Below are 21,649 nucleotides of genomic sequence, written 5' to 3'. Positions count from 1 at the left end.
AATCTAGATTATTTAAAGTTAGTCAAAGAAAGATAACTGTACCTTCCACACGTTATCACCTTTGACAGTGTCCGTCTATTTCAGAAATAAAACACTTAATTGTATAGACCAGAGTGTAACTCCAATGCCAATTCTTATGTTATTCAATTTGGAAAAAGGGTCCCTTACTTGTTTTTTTTTTTTTTTTTTTTTTTTTGTGTGTGTGTGTGTGTGTGTGTATGTGTGTGTTGAGAGCCCACTGGCCCATGTGGGAATCGAACCGGCAGCCTTCGGAGCTAGGAGCATGGAGCTCCAACCGCCTGAGCCACCGGGCCGGCCAGGTCCCTTACTTTTTGATACTCTTTTCAGTAAAAGACTCAGAAGTTTCAGAGAGTTGAATCTCAGATCACAAATTTACAATTCATATTTCTGGACAAAGCAGCCCTGATACAATGTCCACTCCTTTTTAAGACTCTATAGTGATAATATGACTTGTAGCTCCCTGTAGCTGTCCCCTGGCTTGGTTCCTATTGCAGCCTTTCCTTCCTGCATTTTGCTGCCAGAAAAGTCTGCTTAACACACTGCTCTTAACGCTTCTCTGCTGACCAACCCCGTGACTCACTCTATACTGCCTCTGCGTCAACGCTGAACGTTCAGCCTGGCTTTTCCGCAGATGATTTGGCCTACTCATCGATAGTAAGTCTTACCATTTCTCAGAACGAGCATCCTCTGCTCTAGCCAACCCTACACCTTCTTCCTTCTGTCGCCTGTGATTCCTACCTTCCTGGGCATCAGAATAGCCTCTGAGGACACCGACACCATAGAGTCTAAGATCCTGCCTCACACTATCTATCTGAGGAGCAGCTCAGGGATGGGGTCAGGAAACAACAGTAATTTAAAAGCTTTCCAAATGAAATCTGACGCAATAGTCAATGCTAGTTTGGCTGACAGCATGTGCCAACTTTGGAAACTCACCCTAGGGGCACTCATGTTTCCTTTTCTGGCCTGTTCTTACACCTGACCTCCATTTATTCACCTATATCCTACACCCCTCTCTCTTCTGTAAAAATCTCCATTTCCTCTGCTCACTCTTTCTTTTCTTCTCTAGACTAGTGTAGCATTTTTAGTTTGAAGGGATGGTTTCCTTTTTCTCCTAACTAGGTCATTAACTTTTTAAGAACTGAAACTTTCTCTTAGCTAAATAATCTCTATGCCTCAGTTTTGTTACCTGTGAAATAGAAATATTACCATCACCTATCTCACAGAGTAGTTGTAAGGATTGAAACGGTCAGTACATGAAAAGCACTTAGCACAGTGCCCAGTAGATGGTAGGTATTCAATAAAAATTAGCCATTACCAGTATTAGGGTCAACTACAGCGCTGGAAAGTCTGAGTGCAGATAAACCCTACTGGGACTAACTAGCCTGGATAAGATGGTGAAGAATGGAAAAGGGTCAAATACAAACGGTACTAGGATGGAAGAAGCACAACACTTCGTGATTGACTGAAATGGTTACCAGCAGCAACTGGAGGAGGAAGAAAAAGGAGTTAAGGATGCCTCTAAAATTTCTAAAGGGTCGTAGTATGCAGTAGAATCTCTCTACTTAAAAGACTAAGTGGATATAGTTTTCCCGACCTCCAAGATTTAATAAAATCATTTTCGTATTGTTTATTAATTGAAGGTCCATCTCACAATAAAGGGTAATAGATGAACCAATTAAAGTCGAACCTCTTAATGACAGCCAATGTTTTTCAGTTATAGCAGTCTCAGAGAATTAAGACTGGTTCTAGAATGTACTTTCACATGGGCATATTGTGCAAGGCTATTAACAAAAAACTGGAACAAACCTAAATGGCAGCGAAGAGTGTCTGATTAATAAATTACAGTACAGCTATATAATGTATACTATGACACTAAAAACATGTTAAAGGAAGTCTCCATGAGATATGCTATTTTTTTTTGACAGGTAAAAAAAAAAGCAGATGAAGAACAGTGTGTCCAAAAAATGGGGGCAGCGGAGACAAATAACATATTTTACTTGTACATACATATGAAATTCTGGAAACATATGCACACAGAAGACTAACAGCATCTAGAGATAGAGCTTAGGTAGATGGGAGAATGAGTAGGAAGACAATTTTTCACTGTACACTAATTAAGTTCTTGATTTTTTGAACCATATGTGAAATTAAACATATTGAATTAAACTAAAAAGCACCTCTAAAATATATTGGGGTTTGGAGATACTGGGTATCTGAACTGAGTTAGATTTCCTGAAATACTGAGGAACAGAAACAAATGACCCTGTGGAATGAATGAATCACCGAAGTCTTTTTGTGATTATTCAGTCCCCTATGACAAGACCCACTTCCTTCGTATAGTCTCAGAACTCATATGCTACTCACACTCCATGACACTGCATGCAGCTAATACAAGCAAACACTAGGAGCAGCTATTTTAAATGAACATGGAGAGGTGAATGGGTCTTTAAATGATCTGGCCACTGTGGTTTTTATTGTGATAACTGGAAAGATGTCAAACCATGAAAATGTAAAACACTTTGTACACCAAAATACAGTGTTCTGTTCTGCTTAAGGATTAAGTCTTTGGTTATAAGCAAAACAGGACTATTATAAATAAGAAGCCAAATGGAATATTCACAATGAAGCTATTAACTTAGCTGAACACAGGAAGATGAAATAGAAGGAGGCTCTACAAGCTGGCCAATCCTGGGGGATTATTTCTACATACTTTTATAGGTTTCCAGTGGAAAAAGTGGAAATAGAAAGTGGACAATGCACCAGTAGGTTTTAAGCCTGTAATTTTTGGTTTGTATACAGTAATTACATTATTCTCACTACAGCTACCATGTACTTCAAAAGTAAGTTAGTGATAGAGCTGGTTTCCATACAACTCTTTATACGAAAGGCAGTCTTTCAGAAGAGTAAGCAGACTTATTCTATATTGTTCTGGAGAACAAACTGGGGTGGACATGACAATTAAGTGGAACTTAGCTCATTATAAAGAATCACACAGAAACTAGATTGTAAACAGATTGCAACTAGATTCTGCTGCCTCATGAAGTAATGAGAGCCCTATTCAATTAAATCATCTCAAATACATGCAACACACCATGGCAGGCCCAATGGGTAATGTGATATTGTGATATAATAAGAAATACGTATTTGGTTTGCATCCTGGTTCCTCGAACAAAGCTCCCAAAGCCCTTGGAATTTCCTGAGTGACAAGATGACAGGACCGTCTTTTGTTATTCATACCATGTTTCCACCAAAATAAGACGTAACCGGAAACTAAGCCCTAGCATGACTTGTCAGATGACATCCCCGAACATAAGCCCTAATGTGTCTTTTGGAGCAAAAATTAATATAAGACCCGGTCTTATTTTCAGGGAAACATGGTAATAAATCCCTTTCAACCATGCCTGAGTTTATGCTAATGAGGCCTTGGTGGGCCCCTATGTAGCTTCAGGATGGGGCTGGTAGCCAGAGTTTAACCACCAGTGTGAACAGAGGATTGGAACTTTCAGCTCTATGCCTCCACTTCTAGGCAGGAGAGGGGCGGGAGATCCAGTTAATCACCAACGGCCAATGATTTAGTCATTTGTGCCAACAGAATGGAACCTCCATAAAAACCCTAAATAATGGGGCTCAGATGCTTCCTGGCTGGTGAATACATGGAGGTGCCGGGAGGGTAACACCAAGAGAAGACAGGAGAGCTCTACACGCCTTCCCCTCAGACCTTGCCCTATGCATCTTTTCCGTCTGGCTGCTCCTGAGTTGTAACTTCTATAATAAACGAGTGATAGTAAATTAATTGTTTTCCTGAGTACTGTGAGCCACTTTAGCAAATTACTGAACCTGAGAAGGGGATAGTCGGAACCTATGTTTTATGAAAAAAGATGAGCTCATTGGAGAAAATTTAGAATACACAGAAAAAGTGTTTCTATTTCCCAGAGGAAACAACTGCTTAAGCCATTTAAAAATATGGCTCTCAGAAAGGATTTCCAACGAACGCTAGAAGAACTGGGTGGGGGGGGAACTGGTCAATATGACTAAATTAATATTCAAGATCTAGAATTTATCTTAGGATGAAGGAAATGAAATTTCACTCTGAAATAAAGAGTATATTTGGTTACAGGTGGGGCTGGCTCAAGGGTCACAAATACCACAAATGTAACACACACTAGTTTTCCTGTAAGAAGTTCAGTAAGATTATTTTCAACTAGACGAACAAGTTTTAGCTTTACCTGGTGAGGCAAACACTTCAGTTGCTTATTAGAAGGCATGATGTAGATTAATGAATGCTACTGAAGAAGCGACATAAAGAAACATGAAGTGAGGGCCCCACCACCCATCACCCTAACAACCTAACACAACATCTGCACATTACCATTACCTGCTTGTCCAGAGCCTAAAATTATTACCCTGTTGCACCAACGGACTACATTTTGACAAAATTCCTACTTTGGGCAAGGCACTGTACCAGCTCCTATTTCTTTAAAACGTTATATGGAATTTGATGGGACACCAAGTTCACCCAGCAGTAGCAACAATATCGTAATAACAAGCCCCTTTGTAGTGGTACCTTACTGTGTTTTGTTTTACTTTCAAATACAAAATAATGTAGAGCTTAGCTTCAGAGATGTTAAGTATAAGCAACTAGCCTATTAATAAATGCAATTTAGCACTATGTCAAAAGCCTTAAAATGTGCATACAAAGGATGTTTAACTATTGCTTATAATAGCAAAAAAATATATCATAAACCTAAGATTCCAACAAAAGGGAGACATTTAAACACTGATTAAATGACCCATAATAGATTATTATTTAGTCAGTAATATTTTTCGAATAAATATACACTGATATATTCACAACATAGTAGTGAAAAACAACACATACAAAGCAATTGATGATGCCATTTTATAAGTGTACATGAAATCTAACTGTGCCGGTCTTCACCATCCTGTGAACGTCATACTTCCATTCTTAACAGTCGAATTAATAGAGCACAAGACTGGACAGGCTTAAATGTTAGTTATTAATTCCCCTTAAAGTATCCTGCAAGTTATTTCTGTCCTGAAAAATGCCTCACATAATGGCCACTAAGTCTTGTCAGCTCCATTCACTATGCAGGACTCACTCACCTTCCTGCTCTGATTCTCACTTTACTATCACCACTATATACAGCCACACGGAGAGAAATCTCCCCACTGCCCATTCCCTCTTGAGAATGCGAATGTCAGAACCAAAGGAATGATTCCACAGGCTCCCAAAGCTTCCAAACCTCGGGAAAAAATGGCCTCTTCCTTTACTCAGAAGTTCTCAAAGCTGCCAATGGATGAAAATAGATGTTAAGGAAAGAGTGAGGGGTTTGTGCTAGCAGCCTCAATGTTCCAGTTCAACCAGCCAAAAGTGCCCTGTGACACGTATATTTGCCAAGAAAAAGGTCTGGAAGAGTTTACACCCAGTTTGTCAACAGTGTTTACTTTTAGTATTCTGGAAGTTTCTCCTTTTTTCTTTCTTTTCTTTGATTTTTATAATTTTCTTCAATGACCAGGGTTTGTTTTTGAGGCAGGAAAAAAAACTTTAAGTTAAAAAATTAAATATTTAGTAGAAAACATGTTACCGAGAACCATTTCCTTAAAAAACAAACTGTAAGAATAATTTTTGACATTCAGTCATTTGGCCCCTAATTCTGCCCCCAATACCAAGCCTCCTTCTGTCCCACTGTTACTTACATTCTTGAAGACATTCCGTGTCTGTGCAGTAGGACTGGGACTGCCTCAACTACAGTGAAGAAGAAGAAAGGAACGTTAGCTACTGGACCTCACCAAAGACCGATACTACATACTAGAGAGATCATGTTTTGTTTTTTAATGCATGCTACTATAGTATACCTCATACCTTCGAAATCAGATAAACAGAACACATTGAGGGTCTGTTCAGTTTGGGGGGATTTCTCCTACTCAAAATAATTTTCAAATACACTGTGATTCTACTGCAATTCACCTGTTTGAATTAAGGAATTAAAAAAAAATCACTTATGACAGAAACTCCTACTGCCTTACATTATTAGACTTCCCAAAGGAAAACTGCTATACTATAGAGGAGAGCTACTAGAGAGAGAATAAACTTTGTTAATGTGATGTTTTTTCCCATTGAAAACTAAAGCAAATAGAAAAAAAAAAAGATTCTATTTGTAGAAAATACACTTTTGAAAGGGAAGAACACATATTTTTTTTCCTTTTTGTTTACCTCTGTATAAACAGTGGTCGGATAAATAAACTAATAAAAACGAACACCACAGCAGTAGAGGGTGGGATGGACAACAGGGTGGGCTCTGACAACCATAGGGAGTTAGGTGGGAAGTTCAAGTTTTCAATGCCTATCTTTTTACATTATCTAATTTCGGAACCATATGATTATCAGTTTTAAAAAAATTAAGAAGAAAACTATCAATAAATATGTATCATCCTTTTATGAATGTTCACCCTATGCTGAAGCCTTTTGGGATGTTTAGAAATGATAATCTCATTAATCTTAAAATAGAGATGATTACATAGTAAAGAGAATAAGGAGCATGCAACTTTTCAAGTCAGCCTCAATTCAACTACAGCTTTTCAATACACCCGCTCTCACAACTTGTGATTGTTTGGGGAAGCAACTATAGAGCAGTGTGCTTAGCTAGTTAAACATGGACTCTGCAGAAAGACCGACCTTGCTTTAAAGTCTGGTTCTCTAACTTTCTAGTTTCAAGACCTTGGGCAAATTCTTTAAGAACTCTAAGCTTTAGTTTCCTCATCTGGTAAGATGGGGTAATATTACCTGAATCTGATTAAAATAGACGATACATGTGAATTGTAGTAACAATCCAAGAAACACTAGCTATTATTATTACTGCGCCACACTAATTATGACCTTATCTAAACTAATTATTGGAACTAACAACTAGACAAATCATTTTGTAAACTGTTCTCTAAGACGAACCATCTTGCCCTGGTGTATACCACTACATGCAATCATACTGAAGTGGAATGGGAAAACAGCTCGTAATGAATGTAAAAATATACTGCATATCTTAATGCTTTCTAAATATGAAAGGAAATCAACCCAAAAACTCTTAAATAAATCACATATTCTACAGGTATTATAGAAAAGACAAGAAATAACCAGTGTTGGAGAGGATATGTAAAAAAGGGAATTCTTGGTGCACTGTCGGTGGGAATGTAAATTGGTGCAGCCACTATCGAAAACAGTATGGAGGTTACAAAATATTTTAAAATAGAACTACCATATGATTCAGCAATTCCACTTCTGGGTACTTATCTGAACAAAAACTAATTTGAAAAGATAACTGCACCCTCATGTTCACTGCAGCGTTATTGACAATAGGCAAGGTATGGACGCAGCCTAGGTGTCCATCTACAGGTGAATGAATAAAGAAGATGTGGTGTATATACCCGACGGAATCTTATTCAGCTATAACAAAAGAACAAAATCTTGCCATTTGTGACAACACAGGTGGACCTTGAGGACATTATGCTAAGTGAAATAAGTCACACAGAAGAAGATAAATACTGTATGATCTCACTTATATGTGGAATCAAAACACAAAAACAAAAATCCGAGCTCATGGATATAGAAAACAGATCGGTGGTTGCCTGAGGTAGGCGGGGTCAGTAGTGGGCAAAATGAATCAAAAGGTACAAATTTCCAGTTATAAAATGACTAAGTCATGCAGATGTAATATACAACATAATGACTATAGTTAATAATACTGTAAAAAAACATACACATTCTACAGAAATTAGAAAAAGAAAGACCCTTAAACCCTTGGTCACAAAACAGGCATAATCAGCCTCTAAATTTGCATATATTTTAAGTTTTATTTGTTTTTTCCCCCAATAATATGTATACACAGCAGAACATTCAAAAGTACAAAAGGATAGTCTGCGCAAGGCAAATCTCCCATTCTCTCCTGTCCTTCAGCCTCCCCAGCACTCAGGGGTTTTTTGTTTGTTTGTCTGTTGTGTGTGTGTGTGTGTGTGTGTGAATCTCTCCAGAGATGTTCTTACATTTTTATAAGCATGTGTGTCTTTCCCCATTATTCCTCCACATACAAGTAGCATTGGTAGAGAATGTAAAACAAAGAGAGATTTATTTTGGTAAAAATAAATGGTAAATGGTAAAAAGGTCCTTGGATCGAACAAGAACTATCTAATTACTTAAAATATCAAATAAGGAGCCAAAATAACTTTCCTACTCAATTGATTATCCTGGGTTTAATCTTTAGCAATGACATAGCATATCCGAAAATCTATAGCTGCGATCTAAATGACCAACAAATTGTGCTCACTTTGGCAGCACATATACCAAAACTGGAACAATACAGAAGGATGATAACAAATTCGTGAAGCGTTCCATATTTAAAAAATAAAAGAAAAAGAAAAAAATAAATGACCACCAAATTATCGGGTCATTGTATGTTATGTAACTCCGTGTCAGCCCTGGCTTTGGAAGTGCAGCCCTTGCCTTAACATCTGCCCTTAAGGTCTGACTGGCTGTCTGTAACTCAACAGTATCTATAAATACATGACTTCCATGTGAGAAGTCCAAAAATCTTTGTACATCCATTTCCTCACAAATCTACTTCTACGTAGGGCCACGTCAGCAGCTCTAAGCTCCCTCCTTAGGAATCCACCAGTCCCATCGTCCTTTCCAGTGTGAGCCTACCAGATGCTCACTGCTTTTTTTCTCCTTCGTGACAATCCGGGTCTGGTTTTCACCACACACCCTCGTAGTGGCTTTGTGGTCTACAGCAGGAGTCACCAGCAGGCTGGAGGCCTATTTTTATAGTTTTACTGAAACACACCCATTCATTTACACATTGTCTACGGCTGCTTTCACTACAACAGCTGAGTAGCTGCCACACAAACTCCAAGACTAAAATAGTAACTATCTGATGGCCTTTAAATCACTGAAAATTGCATGGATGAAAGACACGTAGGGAATACCACAAGAAAGAGAAAAGGCAAATATTTTTGTGTAGGTATATAAAAACATTCATTTAGAAATGTGAGATACTCATTAGTTATGTCTAGTAATGCAATAATCATTTATTCACTTATTCATTCAAAATATTTACATACTGGGCCGGCCTGGTGGCTCAGGCGGTTGGAGCCCCATGCTCCTAACTCCGAAGGCTGCCGGTTCGATTCCCACATGGGCCAGTGGGCTCTCAACCACAAGGTTGCCAGTTCAACTCCTCGACTCCGGCAAGGATTGGTGGGCTCCACCCCCTGCAACTAGCAATGGCGACTGGACCTGAAGCTGAGCTGCGCCCTCCACAACTAAGACTGAAAGGACAACAACTTGCCTTGGAAAAAAGTCCTAGAAGTACACACTGTTCCCCAATAAAGTCCTGTTCCCCTTCCCCAATAAAAAAAGCTTTAAAAAAAGATTTACATATTGAATTCCTACTATGTATCTCCAAGTACTGGGGATGTGGTATGAATGAGACGAAATTTCTACTCTTGTGGATCATACAGCCTTGTGGGGGAAATCAGACAATCGACAAACATAGTATAAGAAATCTCATAAAGGACATAAAAAAACTAAAGCCACGCGGAGGACAAAACAGGATGGCAAGATATAGTGGCAGTCAAGTAGCCACTAAGGCAGACAGACACAGTAACACTTAAGGGCTTTCCACATGATGAAGATCAAAGGGATGAACATTCCAGCCAGAATAAGCAACTAGGAAAGGTCCCTGGGTGAAAAGGCACCAGTGAGTTGGTGATGAGGAACCAAAAAGCCAACGTGGCCATGCTACTTAGCTGTAGTACCGAGTCACCCAAACGCTCTTCATAATGTGCTCAAATCATCAGTTTGCTATTAGTAAGTCATTTGTCTGACTGCCTCCAACTTTAAGACCGATCAATATATAACAAACACCAATGTGGAAAATAGGAATACTTTCTCATTATATATTTGCGATATATTTAAATATAAATATATTTTAGTGATCAGTTAAAATTTACATATACTTTTTAAATGATTTAAGAAATAATTTATATTACATATTATAACATTACATAATTTTTAGAAATTAATGTAGAGTAACTCACTGCCCTAATATAATCTCTTTATGTTCATTTCCACTGTTAAAATATGCACACTTTCACACAACTACAATTATTACAATAACAAATATTTACTGGAAAGTTGTATGTGGTAGGTACCATACTAAGAACTTTATTATCTTATTTAATCCTCACAACCACTGTCAGGCGACAGGTGCTATTCTACCTAATTTATCAATGAAGAAACCTGGGTTTGGAGCAGGTTAACTAACACATCCAGTACTAACTCCGAAGTCGAAATTCTTATCACAATTCCATTCTAGTACACAAGGTATAAAATTTTGTATCATAATTTTGGGTAACGTATCATCAGCATGAAACATTCTTTCAACCACAATTTTAAATGGTTACAAAATGCTCCTTGTAACCAGTTGATGTACGACTGCACAACTGAACTGAAGTACATTCAGAGGAAAGTGAAAATCACAGTTACTTAATAGTCTCTAAGACCAACACAGCCAGTGTTTTCCTTCAGCACTAAAAGAGAGCTCTCTTCCTTTAGGTATCACCAGAAGAGGGCTCTGATTTAAAAAAAAAAAAAAAAAAAAAGGTGGTGGTGGGGTAATGTACAACTTGTCAGTTTAATGTGGAAGCTATGTTGGTTCTGAGGAATAGAATGAAGGCATAAAAGGGAGTCACTACAGTCGAGCTGCTAAATTATTAAAATCAAGTAGGTTGAGGTATGAAGAAACTATTCTATTTTTGTTTTAACTAGCCTGGGAACTTAAAATTTTTGAACTTTCCAGTCCTGCGTCAATGCCTGGATATGCATCAAACCTTCAGATAACCCTCTGATTACTCCTGAAGGACTAAGGAAAGAATGTTCACATTTCGAGACCGCCTGACATCCAGTATCCAGACCACCTTTCCTCTACGGAACAATCTCAGACCGATCTAGAGGCTAGAATGCAGGACTGATTCTCCTCAAGAATGTACTTTTCACTGTAAGAACTCTTAGCTTTTTTCCCTTCTTTGAAACACTGGGTATTGCCTACTTGTGTTTCTGGTTTGCAAACCAACCAAGAATGAGAAAAGATCATTCACTGGGAGCCTGGCTGAGTGAAGCATGTCATCTCTAGCCCAGCTGCAGCGAACCTTCGGGACATTCCATCCAGCGCTGGGGTTGAATCCTGCCCTCTGGCTGGTCTCCTATGGGTTCCTGGCTACATGCTTCATGTTCACAAAGAGGTGGTGCTGCAGACTCTGAATAATGAGGTGCCCAAGTATCAGGACCACATTACTAGCCCAGGACACAGTGCTCTTTCCCCCACCAGTGTGTTGGAATCATTTATCCATCACAGCTGTTTGAATCTGATATACTGAAAACCCATTCCAGTATATCAGATTCAAACAGCTGTGATGGGTAAATGATAGTCTTTACAGAATTCAAAAACCATATATTTAAAACAAGAGAATCTCACTGTTTTGATGGAACTCTTTAAACAGAGGCCTAATTTACAATGCAGCTTGATTTTCTCTTGACTTATTTGGAGAATACAGTGGTATTGTTGATGCAGATTTTGGCTACTCCAAAAGGAGAACAATTTGTGAAAACAAACATAATTATAAGAAAACCATGGATAATAGGTGAAGGAAGCAGGTATGGCAGTACCTACAGGATGGAGCCATAGAACTTCAAACATTTTCTGTTTTGTGATGGAGGAAGGAAGCACAAGTGGGCTATCTATAGCCAATAGTTGCTGTACAAGTAAACATTCATGTTAACACTGATCCTAGGATCCCCGGAAAGAATTAAAAGAAGATTTCGATCTCCCCACTTAAACAGGATGGTCATGAAAAGTTCATGAGGTGAGTTACCTTCCAAATTGCAGAGACAGCATAAATATGAGTAGAATAAATGTGTTTCTTCATTGGGGGAAAAGGCAGAAAAAAAGACTAAAAGAGATTGACAGAATAGAAGAGTCTTGGCACAGAAATGTAATGTTAGGGAAAATTACAGAACCTAAAATAGTCTATTAGAATATTCATGAAGCTTACCAGAAACCTTGGCTGGCAGAGGCTTGTGGGAAAATGTAGATCAAAGAGAAGATTCTAATGACAAAAACTAGATAAATGTAACTTTCATAAGGAATCTTACTTTGGAGAAACTATTTGAAAAATATTACAAAGAACAGAAAGTCTCTTTTTGGAGTTATAAATGTACCTTCTATGGACTAAATGTTCATGCCCCCCCCCCTCCCCAATTCATATATTGAAGCCCTAATCCCCAATGTGATGGTATTTGGAGGTGGGGCCTTTGGGAGGTAGTTAGGTTTAGATGAGGTCTGGAGGGTAGAGCTCCCATGATATAAGAAGAGGAAGAGGCCAGAGCCCTCATTCTCTCTGTGCTATGTGAGGACACAGCAAGAAGGCAGCCGTGCGCAAACCAAAGGAGGGCCCTCACCAGATATCCAATCTGTTGGCACCTTGATTTTGGAATCCCAGCCTCCAGAACTCTAGAACTAAAGCTACCCAGTCTGTGCTATTTTGCTGTAGTAGTCTGAGCTGACTAAGTACCTAAACATGATCGTATTTGCTATTTTTCTATGTCTACTCAAAAACCATGTATATTGGAGGTGCCCTTCTTTTCCCTGAATAGCAGCTGCCTGTGGACTGGTGAACAGTGTGGTACAAAACAGTAGTTAAACAGAGAAGCTTTAAAGTCAGAGGCATCTGAGATCAGCATCTGAGTTCAAATTCTGTCTGTTACTTTCTAAGGCAGAGTTTCAAATGACATTATGAACCTTAAGGTCACTGCGTGGATTCAAGGATGTAATTAAATACACACACACACACACACACACACACATATATATACATATATATATATATAATGTATATAAAGAACTCAGTTCATGACCTAAAGGATATTTTCAGATCATAGCAATATTGTAGATATTATGAGGTGCTTAATTAAGAAAGTGCCCGAACAGAACCCTGGTGCTTCCTAACTAGCACAATTTACACCCTCCTAGAACCTTGTTTTTTATTGTGTCCTTTCTACTTAGAAGTGAAAACCTTAAAGACCTCTGTCTTTTCTATTTTGGGCTTGAATCTTGTTATTTATATTGTGGCATTTTTCTCTATACACTGTATAATACAATGACTTTCTAATATTTTGTACCTCAAACATTTATATTTTGCCTTCAAAATTCAGATGTTTAAGTTTTTTTCTTAGTAAGCAGATTTTCCTGTTTAACAATGGAGTTTTATACAATTTGTCCTTCACTTTCTAAACAGAACCTAAATTAGATCACTTTGTTTTTTTTTAGGCAGCTCCATTATTATAATTCTTATGGCTTTTATTTAGAATATGAAGGTAGAAAAAGACCTAAACTTCCAAGTTACATTGGTCACCACTCAGAATTGAGGAGGCAGGGGGGGGGGGGGAGCGCGCGCACGCGAGAGCACTCACTGGTAACTAATTCAAAGGTGTCTTTTCTAGATATAACCAGCACTTATTGTAAGGTATGCTGGAAGAAGAGTAGCCTCTAAAGACCCAATTTTACTATTCTACTTTTGTTTCTAGTGTCTGGGTTGCTCTTGCTTGCTACACAACTTTTATTCAACGGGCTCCTTCCTTTGTAGCAAATGGTTCATAAGAGAAAAAGGAGGAGAAAGGATTCTTTTTGAATATGAAATGAGCAAGTAACCTCTTATGTGTTCCCGTCATGTGTGGTACTAGTCCACGAGTAACTAAAATCTAGTTCAACATTCATTCAAATTGAGTTTGTGCTTCACCTTTAAATTTTTTAATTCCCCCCTTCCCCCAAAAATCACAAATGAGGAAGAATGAATTAATTCATGGCCTCAGGAGGTCTGAGTAAATAAAGACATTTAATAGGTGGTTATCCATACATGCAACATTTTACTTCTATGGACACAGAAACCCAGTCCTTAACCAACCAGATACAGGAAAGGGGGACAAGTCCTACTTGTTTGTGCAAATAAGCCTGCTCAAAATGATCACTACTATTTTTATTTTTTTAAAAGAAAACTAAACACCAAAACCAACAACAAAAAAAGTACTTTTAAATCAATGGTTAAACAGTTCGTCAATGTCCTCTCTACCAGACCTCACACAGCTCACAGGTTAGCTTGAAAATCTCTAAGCAGTAAGATTTCTGCAGCTTTCCTCAAAACATAAATACAGAAAAGTATTCATTTATTTGACAACTATTTAACAAGTGCCTTCTATGTGCATGTTGTCAAAATAAGGTTTTCAGATTTTAAGAGGCTATTTTTTTTAATTCCTCAGAGGAATTATATATATATATCAACTTTATTTTTAACCACTCATTTCTTCCCCAGCTTAAGAACAAGCTATTATTGAAAATGAAGATGCGAATGAAATAGGTGTGCCCAGTTTTAAATATTCTAACTGGTCAGGTCATGGGTTCGATTTGGGGTTTGGGAGACACAGCCACAGAAATACTGAGTTTATACTATGGATCAGAAGATACAGCAGAAATAAAACAAAGTCTTATTTAAAAAAACAAACAAAAACATTTCCTATGTTCTGATGTTACTCAGTAACCTTTAAGTAGTTAGGAATAGAGCTGTGAAGAAAATGGACAAAATCCCACCATCCAATGATAACCATTTCGTTAACATTTTGGTTAAATGTGTTCCAGGTATACATTTTTTGTAACATATACCATATGATTGTACATACGATTTTATAAACAGGACATTCTTCATGTTACTTTGCTTGCTATCTTTTTGCCACATCCAATGCCTACTTGCAAATCTTTTAATGCCAAAACCCCACTCTACATAACTTTTAATGCTGCATAGTGTTCCATTTAATTCCAACATTTCCAAATTTATATATGAAAAACAATGCTGTGGTGAATGGTCCTATAAATACATTTTTACACACTTCATTAATCTCACTAGGATAAGGAATAGAAGAATTGCTAGAATAAAGATATGCACATTTTAAGTTTTGGTACACATTGCCAAATTACAGGAGGGGAATTTTAAAGAAATGACAAAGTACATTCAATTCAAGTATTTCTGCATAATCCCACCATTGTAGAAGTTCAGTGTTTCAACTGGGAGACCAACTAGAACCTAATATTTCTGATTACATTTAGTTCTTAATGACTAAGTAACATCTCTACATATTTCCTACAACATCAACAAAAATGATTTTGAAGGACCACAATAATCTCACACTTAAGCCTCAAGACTTCAAATAATCAAGTTAAAGGCAAGTCTGAATATTCTGAAAATATTTTTTAAATGCCTAACACTAATAGGTTGGGCTGCTTTGCCCAAATGATATGTACATCCTTCCCCCAATCCTACAGAATATCATCTGAATTTGCGTTTAATTGATTTACTGAACCAAAAATCATCACATAATTTATGGCCACTGATGAAACAATAGTATAGTTTATATGCTATACCCTTATGGTAAAATCTATTTTTATTATATATAATGATATATAAATGCATAGATATGTGACCACAAAGTCCACAAACTGAACGCAATCTCTGACCAAACGAGTGATAGTGGTCATGAGGTAGACCGGTGAGTGGGGGCGGGGGGCCACAGGAAGGGGGACTTTGACATTTTGCTCTATACTTCTATATTACTTCATGTATTCATAATTTGGATATACACATATTTTGTGTGTTATTAAAAGACAAAAAGGACACACACACCGAAGACAAAATTCTAAAAATGAGGCTGACTTTGATTTTTTGTTTTAGACTGAATATTTCTCTCAAAATTTGTATGTTGAATTCCTAACCCCTAATGTGATGGTATTAGGAGGTGGGGCCTTTGGGAGGTGATTAGGTCACGAGGGTGGAGCCCTCATGAGTGGAATTAGTGCTCTTATTAAGAGACCCCAGAATGTTCTCTTGCCCCCATGTGAGGATACAACAAGAAAATGCCGTCTGCAATCCACAAGAGGGCTCTCACCAGAAATGAACCATGCTGGTACCCTGATTTTGGACTTCCAGCCTCCAGAACTGTGATAAATAAATTTATAACCCACCCAGTCTGTAGTATTGTTTTAGCAGCCTGAACTAAGACATTGCTAATATGAAAAGATATATGAAGTGAAAAAACCAAGTTGCAGAAATGTATATGTTCTATGATCTCTCCTATGTAAAACACATTTCTAGAAGGATATTCGTGGCAGATTATATTTCCTAAAAACAGCCACAGCAGTATTTCCAGTCACACATGCTCTTCCAGAATCTTACCACTCCCCATCAGGAGACGATGTCTATTTGCCCTCCCCTTGAACCTGACACAGCAGGCCTGTGGCTGCTATAACCAAGAGTTTAGCAGAAGTGTTGAATGTGTGCGACTTCTTAGGCTAGGTCATAAAGTCTCCAGCTGCTGCCTGGTTCTCTCCCTCCTCCATCCTCCCTTGGGAGGGATGCTTGCCCTTGGAACCATGCCACCATGCTGTGAGGAAGCCAAGCAGCCATATGAAAATATCATATGTAGGTGTTTTGGCTGACAGTACTAGGAAGGGTTCCAGCCACCCGCCAGCACCAACTGCCAGTGAGTGAGCAAGCCTCCAGATGTTTCCTGCTCCCAGGCTGAGTCTCCCGGCTAAGAATCCAGACATTGTGTAGCAGACAAGCCATCCCCACTGTGCTCTGCATGAACTCGAGACACATAACTTGTCAGCTTAATAAAAGGTAGTTTTATGCCATTAAGTTCTGGGATAATTTTTTATATAGCCATAATAACTGGAACAACATAAAAGAAAATGTTACTAGTTCATATTCAGTCAAGTGGAAATGAGGAGTTGGGGAACACGAAGAGATTTTTTGCTTTTCCTTTTCTACACTTAGTACTGCTTGGATTTTATGCCATGAAGACATGCAATACTTATTTTATTTTTTAAATAAAACAAACTCACTTTCTAAGTGGTAAAATCAATTGTACAATTAACCACAGGTGGACTATCTAGTCTTCCAGTGCCTGTATGATAGTGATAAAAAAGTATTAAGATAAGAAAGAAGTCCAATAAAATTTCCTTTACTGACTAAAATAAAGCCCAAAAGTTGATCATGATTAAAAGAAGGCTTTGTAGCAACATGGAAAATGCTAAATATTATTATTAAATTGGGGGGAAAACACATATATGTACCATAGTATCTAAATACATATTTGTTAGAAAGACCTGGGAAGAGGCACACCAAATTCATCAGGGAAGCAGGGAATAAACCAGATTTGGAGAAGTGACTGAGGAGTTTAGTCTTACTTTAAATGTATAGATTGCTTGTTTTTTGAAAGAACATAATCACGTATTATTTATATCAATAGTTAAATATTTTACAAAAATATAAATAGGAAAAGATAGTAGTAGATATATTTGTTGGGTACAGGTTTCTCAAGAAAATTTTCAGACATACATATTTTTTTTCCAGGAAAAGGCCAATAGGTTTCAACGTGACTTATTTAAGTACAGTAAATATCAGTCACAATTCACAGTGACTCTGGGCCTATAAAGAGGAATCTGACCAACGATCTCCCAGATCACATGCTTATATAGTACTCTAATACGGAAACAAATATAAGTAAATTGAAGATGTAGAAGTTTCAATTACACTGTTTAGATTAGAGTTGAAATACAGAGTTCAACAAACAAAAAGGGATTACTGCATCTTGGGTTACAACAGAGAATAGGAAAAACACAGAGCATAATCCAAGTTCACATTTCTAAATTCATCTGTTCTTTCTGGAACTCCTATCATTATAGAAGAAACTAAACACCAAGAAACAGCCAAAGAGAACAGGAGAAGGAGAAGGTGGCAAGGGAACAGAAGAGGGTGAAGCCAGAATGATGCTGCAAATGGCTTCAATGGGAATTAATAACAGCCCCTCTCCAGGCGGTTTTTATGGTTGTAAGGAAATGAGTGGTTTAAAACAAAACTAGATACATTAGCTATAAGGAAATAATACCTTTTTTTTAACTTTTTTAAAGAATACTAACCTTAGATGGGGCACACACACAAAAAAACTAGACAACTTAAAAGCGCGATTTACAATTATATGATGGTTTTGTGTTGGCATTTTTCTACATATGTAGTAGTGTTCTATTACAACAGTACTAAAAATACGTATTTATCACTGGGCATAGTCACATATTAAATCAAGTAATAAAACACAGAATTATATGTAACATGACAAAGGTATCTGATTTTAATTGAAACTCACTGTACATTCCTATCCACCTCTTTGAGTCCTATTAGCCAGTATTTAACAAGCATGAAAGTTCTAATTAGAGCATTAGACTAGGATAGAAAAATATCTGTAATGACAGATAATACCTCCATTTTTAATGTTTCTGAACATTCCTGAGACAAACAGAAACATACATGCACCTGGCAAAACACAACTGCATTAAGAATAGTCTAACACTTGTGTAACTCGATGTAATTAAATCATAGGAAGGAAACATGCCAAGAGAAGTAAAGCTTTGTCACGAGCACCCCAAAATGGGCATTCTCTGTACTACAGTCTTATCAGTTTTGAACTTTAACATTATTTATAATGAATGCATCATTTAAAAATGCTCCTATAGTAATACAGAGATACATTCATTTACTTTAAAGTCCATATTGCAGATAGACAATAAAAAGAATGATAATCAGATTTATATTCTTTGTACTGGTCAGCTTAGCAGTTAAGCAATCAAAATGCACATAAGTATTGATGAGGCAGCAGAATCTGAATTATTATTTGTATCCAGTAAGCTTAAGGAAACACAAATTATTTATGTATACATATATATGTATATATAGACAGACAAAAAATTATATATACATTTTAAGAAAGGAAAATACTATTAAAATTATGCTGATGGTAACCACTTTGAGCACCTCTTGTAATTGCAGAAGTCAAACGTGACTTGTATTCATCTTTTGTTATTGGTATATATTGAGTTTTAATACAGTTTTTTCCTGTCTTAAAATGTGTATACATTTTTTTTGGCACCGTGTGTGTTTGCACGTGTGTGTGTGTGTTTTACATTCTGATGAGAAAAAAGATCTACCAATTTAGAAATCAAAGAAGAAAGTCTTATCAGAATTATTGAAAAGCTAACTATCATAGAATACAGTATTTTGTTTTCAAATCATGTAATAGTACATTCAAAATTTTTAATCTCTAGTGACAAAGTCTGTAATTACAAATTTTGGTATATGAATGTACTGCTTTTAATACCTTTGAAGATGTTTACAAAGTTTTATTTTTAATTATTTGAATAGGTAATACATTCACACAGTTTTAAAATGTAAAAATACAGCGAAGAGTCTCCCATTTTCTCCTATCCCTCTACAGCCTCTTCATTTCAAATACTGTGCTTTTTAAGGTGCCCGAAGGAGATCACCAGGCAATGGAGCAGAACATAGTACTAAAGAAACATTACAGGGCTTGGAACTAAACTCAGGGCTGAAGTGCCTCTGCCACTCAGGTCAGCTCCAATACCTGGGAAAAGGGACTCACTTCTCTGTATCTCTGTTTCCTCATTTGTGAAAGGAAAACCTACATCAGACATTTTCTATGGGCTTAACAGTTCCTAGACTCCCTTCAAACTCTCTCCAATACAACCACTGTTATGAGTCTGAGGTGTATCTCTTGGAACCTCTTTCCTGCATTTACATTATACTGACCTACACATACACTCTCTCTAACCTGCAAAGGCATCTCTATGGCTTTCACTAGCATTTCTCAGATACTTCTAAAACATGCTTCTTCTTGTATTTCTAGTGATGTTTACATTCTGTTTTCTGAACATAAAGGTTTATATCTTTTTGATGAATTCTTTTTTTTGGGGGGGGGGTAAACATAATTCTTGTGTTCCAATTAATTGTTTTGGCTTTGAATTATATTTTATCTGAGATTTAGAGTATCACATTCTTTTGGGACCGCTTTTTCCCTCTCCTTTATCATTTATCTAAGATATTTTGTTTTCAGTGTCTCTCTTGGAAACAGCATTTAAAAACTCCAATCTGGGGGCCAGCCCAGTAGCTCAGACAGTTGGAGCTCCGGGTTCCTAACTCTGAAGGCTGCCGGTTAGATTCCCACATGGGCCAGTGGGCTCTCAACCACAAGGTTGCCAGTTCCATTCCTTGACTCCCGCAAGGGATGGTGGGCTCCACCCCCTGCAACTAGAAAAACAGGCAACTGGACCTGGAGCTGAGCTGCGCCCTCCACAACTAAGACTGAAAGGACAACAACTTGAAGCTGAACAGCGCCCTCCACAGCTAAGGTTGAAAGGACAACTTGACTTGGAAAAAAGTCCTGGAAGTACACACTGTTCCCCAATAAAGTCCTGTTCCCCAATAAAATCTTAAAAAAAAAAAGTTATGCTGAAATTATTAAAGAGAAAAAAAAACTCCAATCTGTCTCTTTTAATAGGGGAGTATAACCTATTTACCAGTAACATTTACTTTATGCTTTCTATTAATTATGCTTCCCTTCTTTCTTCTTGCCTACTTTCACAAGTTAATTTTCGTTTCTTTTTTTTAAAACCCTTATTCTCCTCCCACTCAAAGGTTCTCAAATGTGTCAGTACTAGGGCATCCTGGATATGTAGGAAGCAGATCTTTGGTTGTTACTAGCTTGTGCCCCACGACTTCCAAAAAAAACCGCCCTTCATGTAAGTGAAAAAAACACATTCACGTAAGTGAAAAACCTGAGTTTATAATAATCTAAGTACATTTCAAAGAAAAACACAAAGTATTTTTCCAGTGGTTTTACTTGACACTGAATTATCAAGAAATGTAGTGACTTTAGCATTTAAATCAAGGGAACATTATACTTAATTTTGTTTACAACTTTACCAAGAATTGTTCCCATTTCAGAAAATCATGTTGCTGGTGGTATTTAAGACCAGCACAACATAGCTGTTGTGAGGCTGTGTTGACAATCATAACATTCTAACGCTCTCTCATCTTAGAAGTATCTGACTATTTCATCTTGCCTTCTAATGTAGCTATACCCAATCACATTGTGGTCCTCTAACTTTCTTCGACTACTCTGCTTGTTTTTCCGTTCACATTTATTAATAAAGGACTAGGTTGGTAAGCAGTTGAGGTATATAAAGACCTTATCAAGGAAGCTTGCAGGCAGGCTAGAGAATCTCCCAATGCTCAAAGCAGGGAAGGCTTCATCGTATTATTTCATTCTTGGACCAAGCATTCTTTCTTTTTTTTAATTTAATATTGTTTTCGTTAAGGTTTTATTTATTTGTTTTTGCAATGTCATTCCATACAAAAGCAACAGAAACATAATAGTCTTAACAGGAAGTTTACAATTAATATTTGAACAGAAAACCTGTATACATTCTCATTTACAGCAATTTTACATGAGAAATTCACTGTGTAAAAAAACTGTTCTTTCTAAATCCCTCTGCTGCCTCAACTGTTGGAGTATTATTGGTAGAAGTCCTACATAGCACAAATTAAAACGGTATAACTTACATAAAACCTATTAATTTAACAGTTCAATTTAATACCTTTGACT

General features: G+C 37.3%; 1 protein-coding gene across 2 annotated transcripts in view; it reads right to left on the bottom strand.

Moving 5' to 3' along the window:
* Nucleotides 1-21,649, bottom strand: part of SMIM14 (small integral membrane protein 14) — a 99,727-nt gene that overhangs the window by 8,778 nt on the left and 69,300 nt on the right. For both annotated transcript variants that reach the window (XM_081057743.1, XM_081057744.1), the window contains one exon: nucleotides 5,740-5,788. In XM_081057743.1, the coding sequence (XP_080913869.1) occupies nucleotides 5,740-5,788 (49 nt within the window). The remainder of the gene's footprint in view (nucleotides 1-5,739; nucleotides 5,789-21,649) is intronic.

This window comes from Rhinolophus hipposideros, assembly GCF_964194185.1.
Source record: "Rhinolophus hipposideros genome assembly, chromosome: 1".
Classification (NCBI taxonomy): domain Eukaryota; kingdom Metazoa; phylum Chordata; class Mammalia; order Chiroptera; family Rhinolophidae; genus Rhinolophus; species Rhinolophus hipposideros.
The sequence above is the reverse complement of the archived record's forward strand: the minus strand, read 5'-3'. Positions and strand labels throughout refer to the sequence as shown.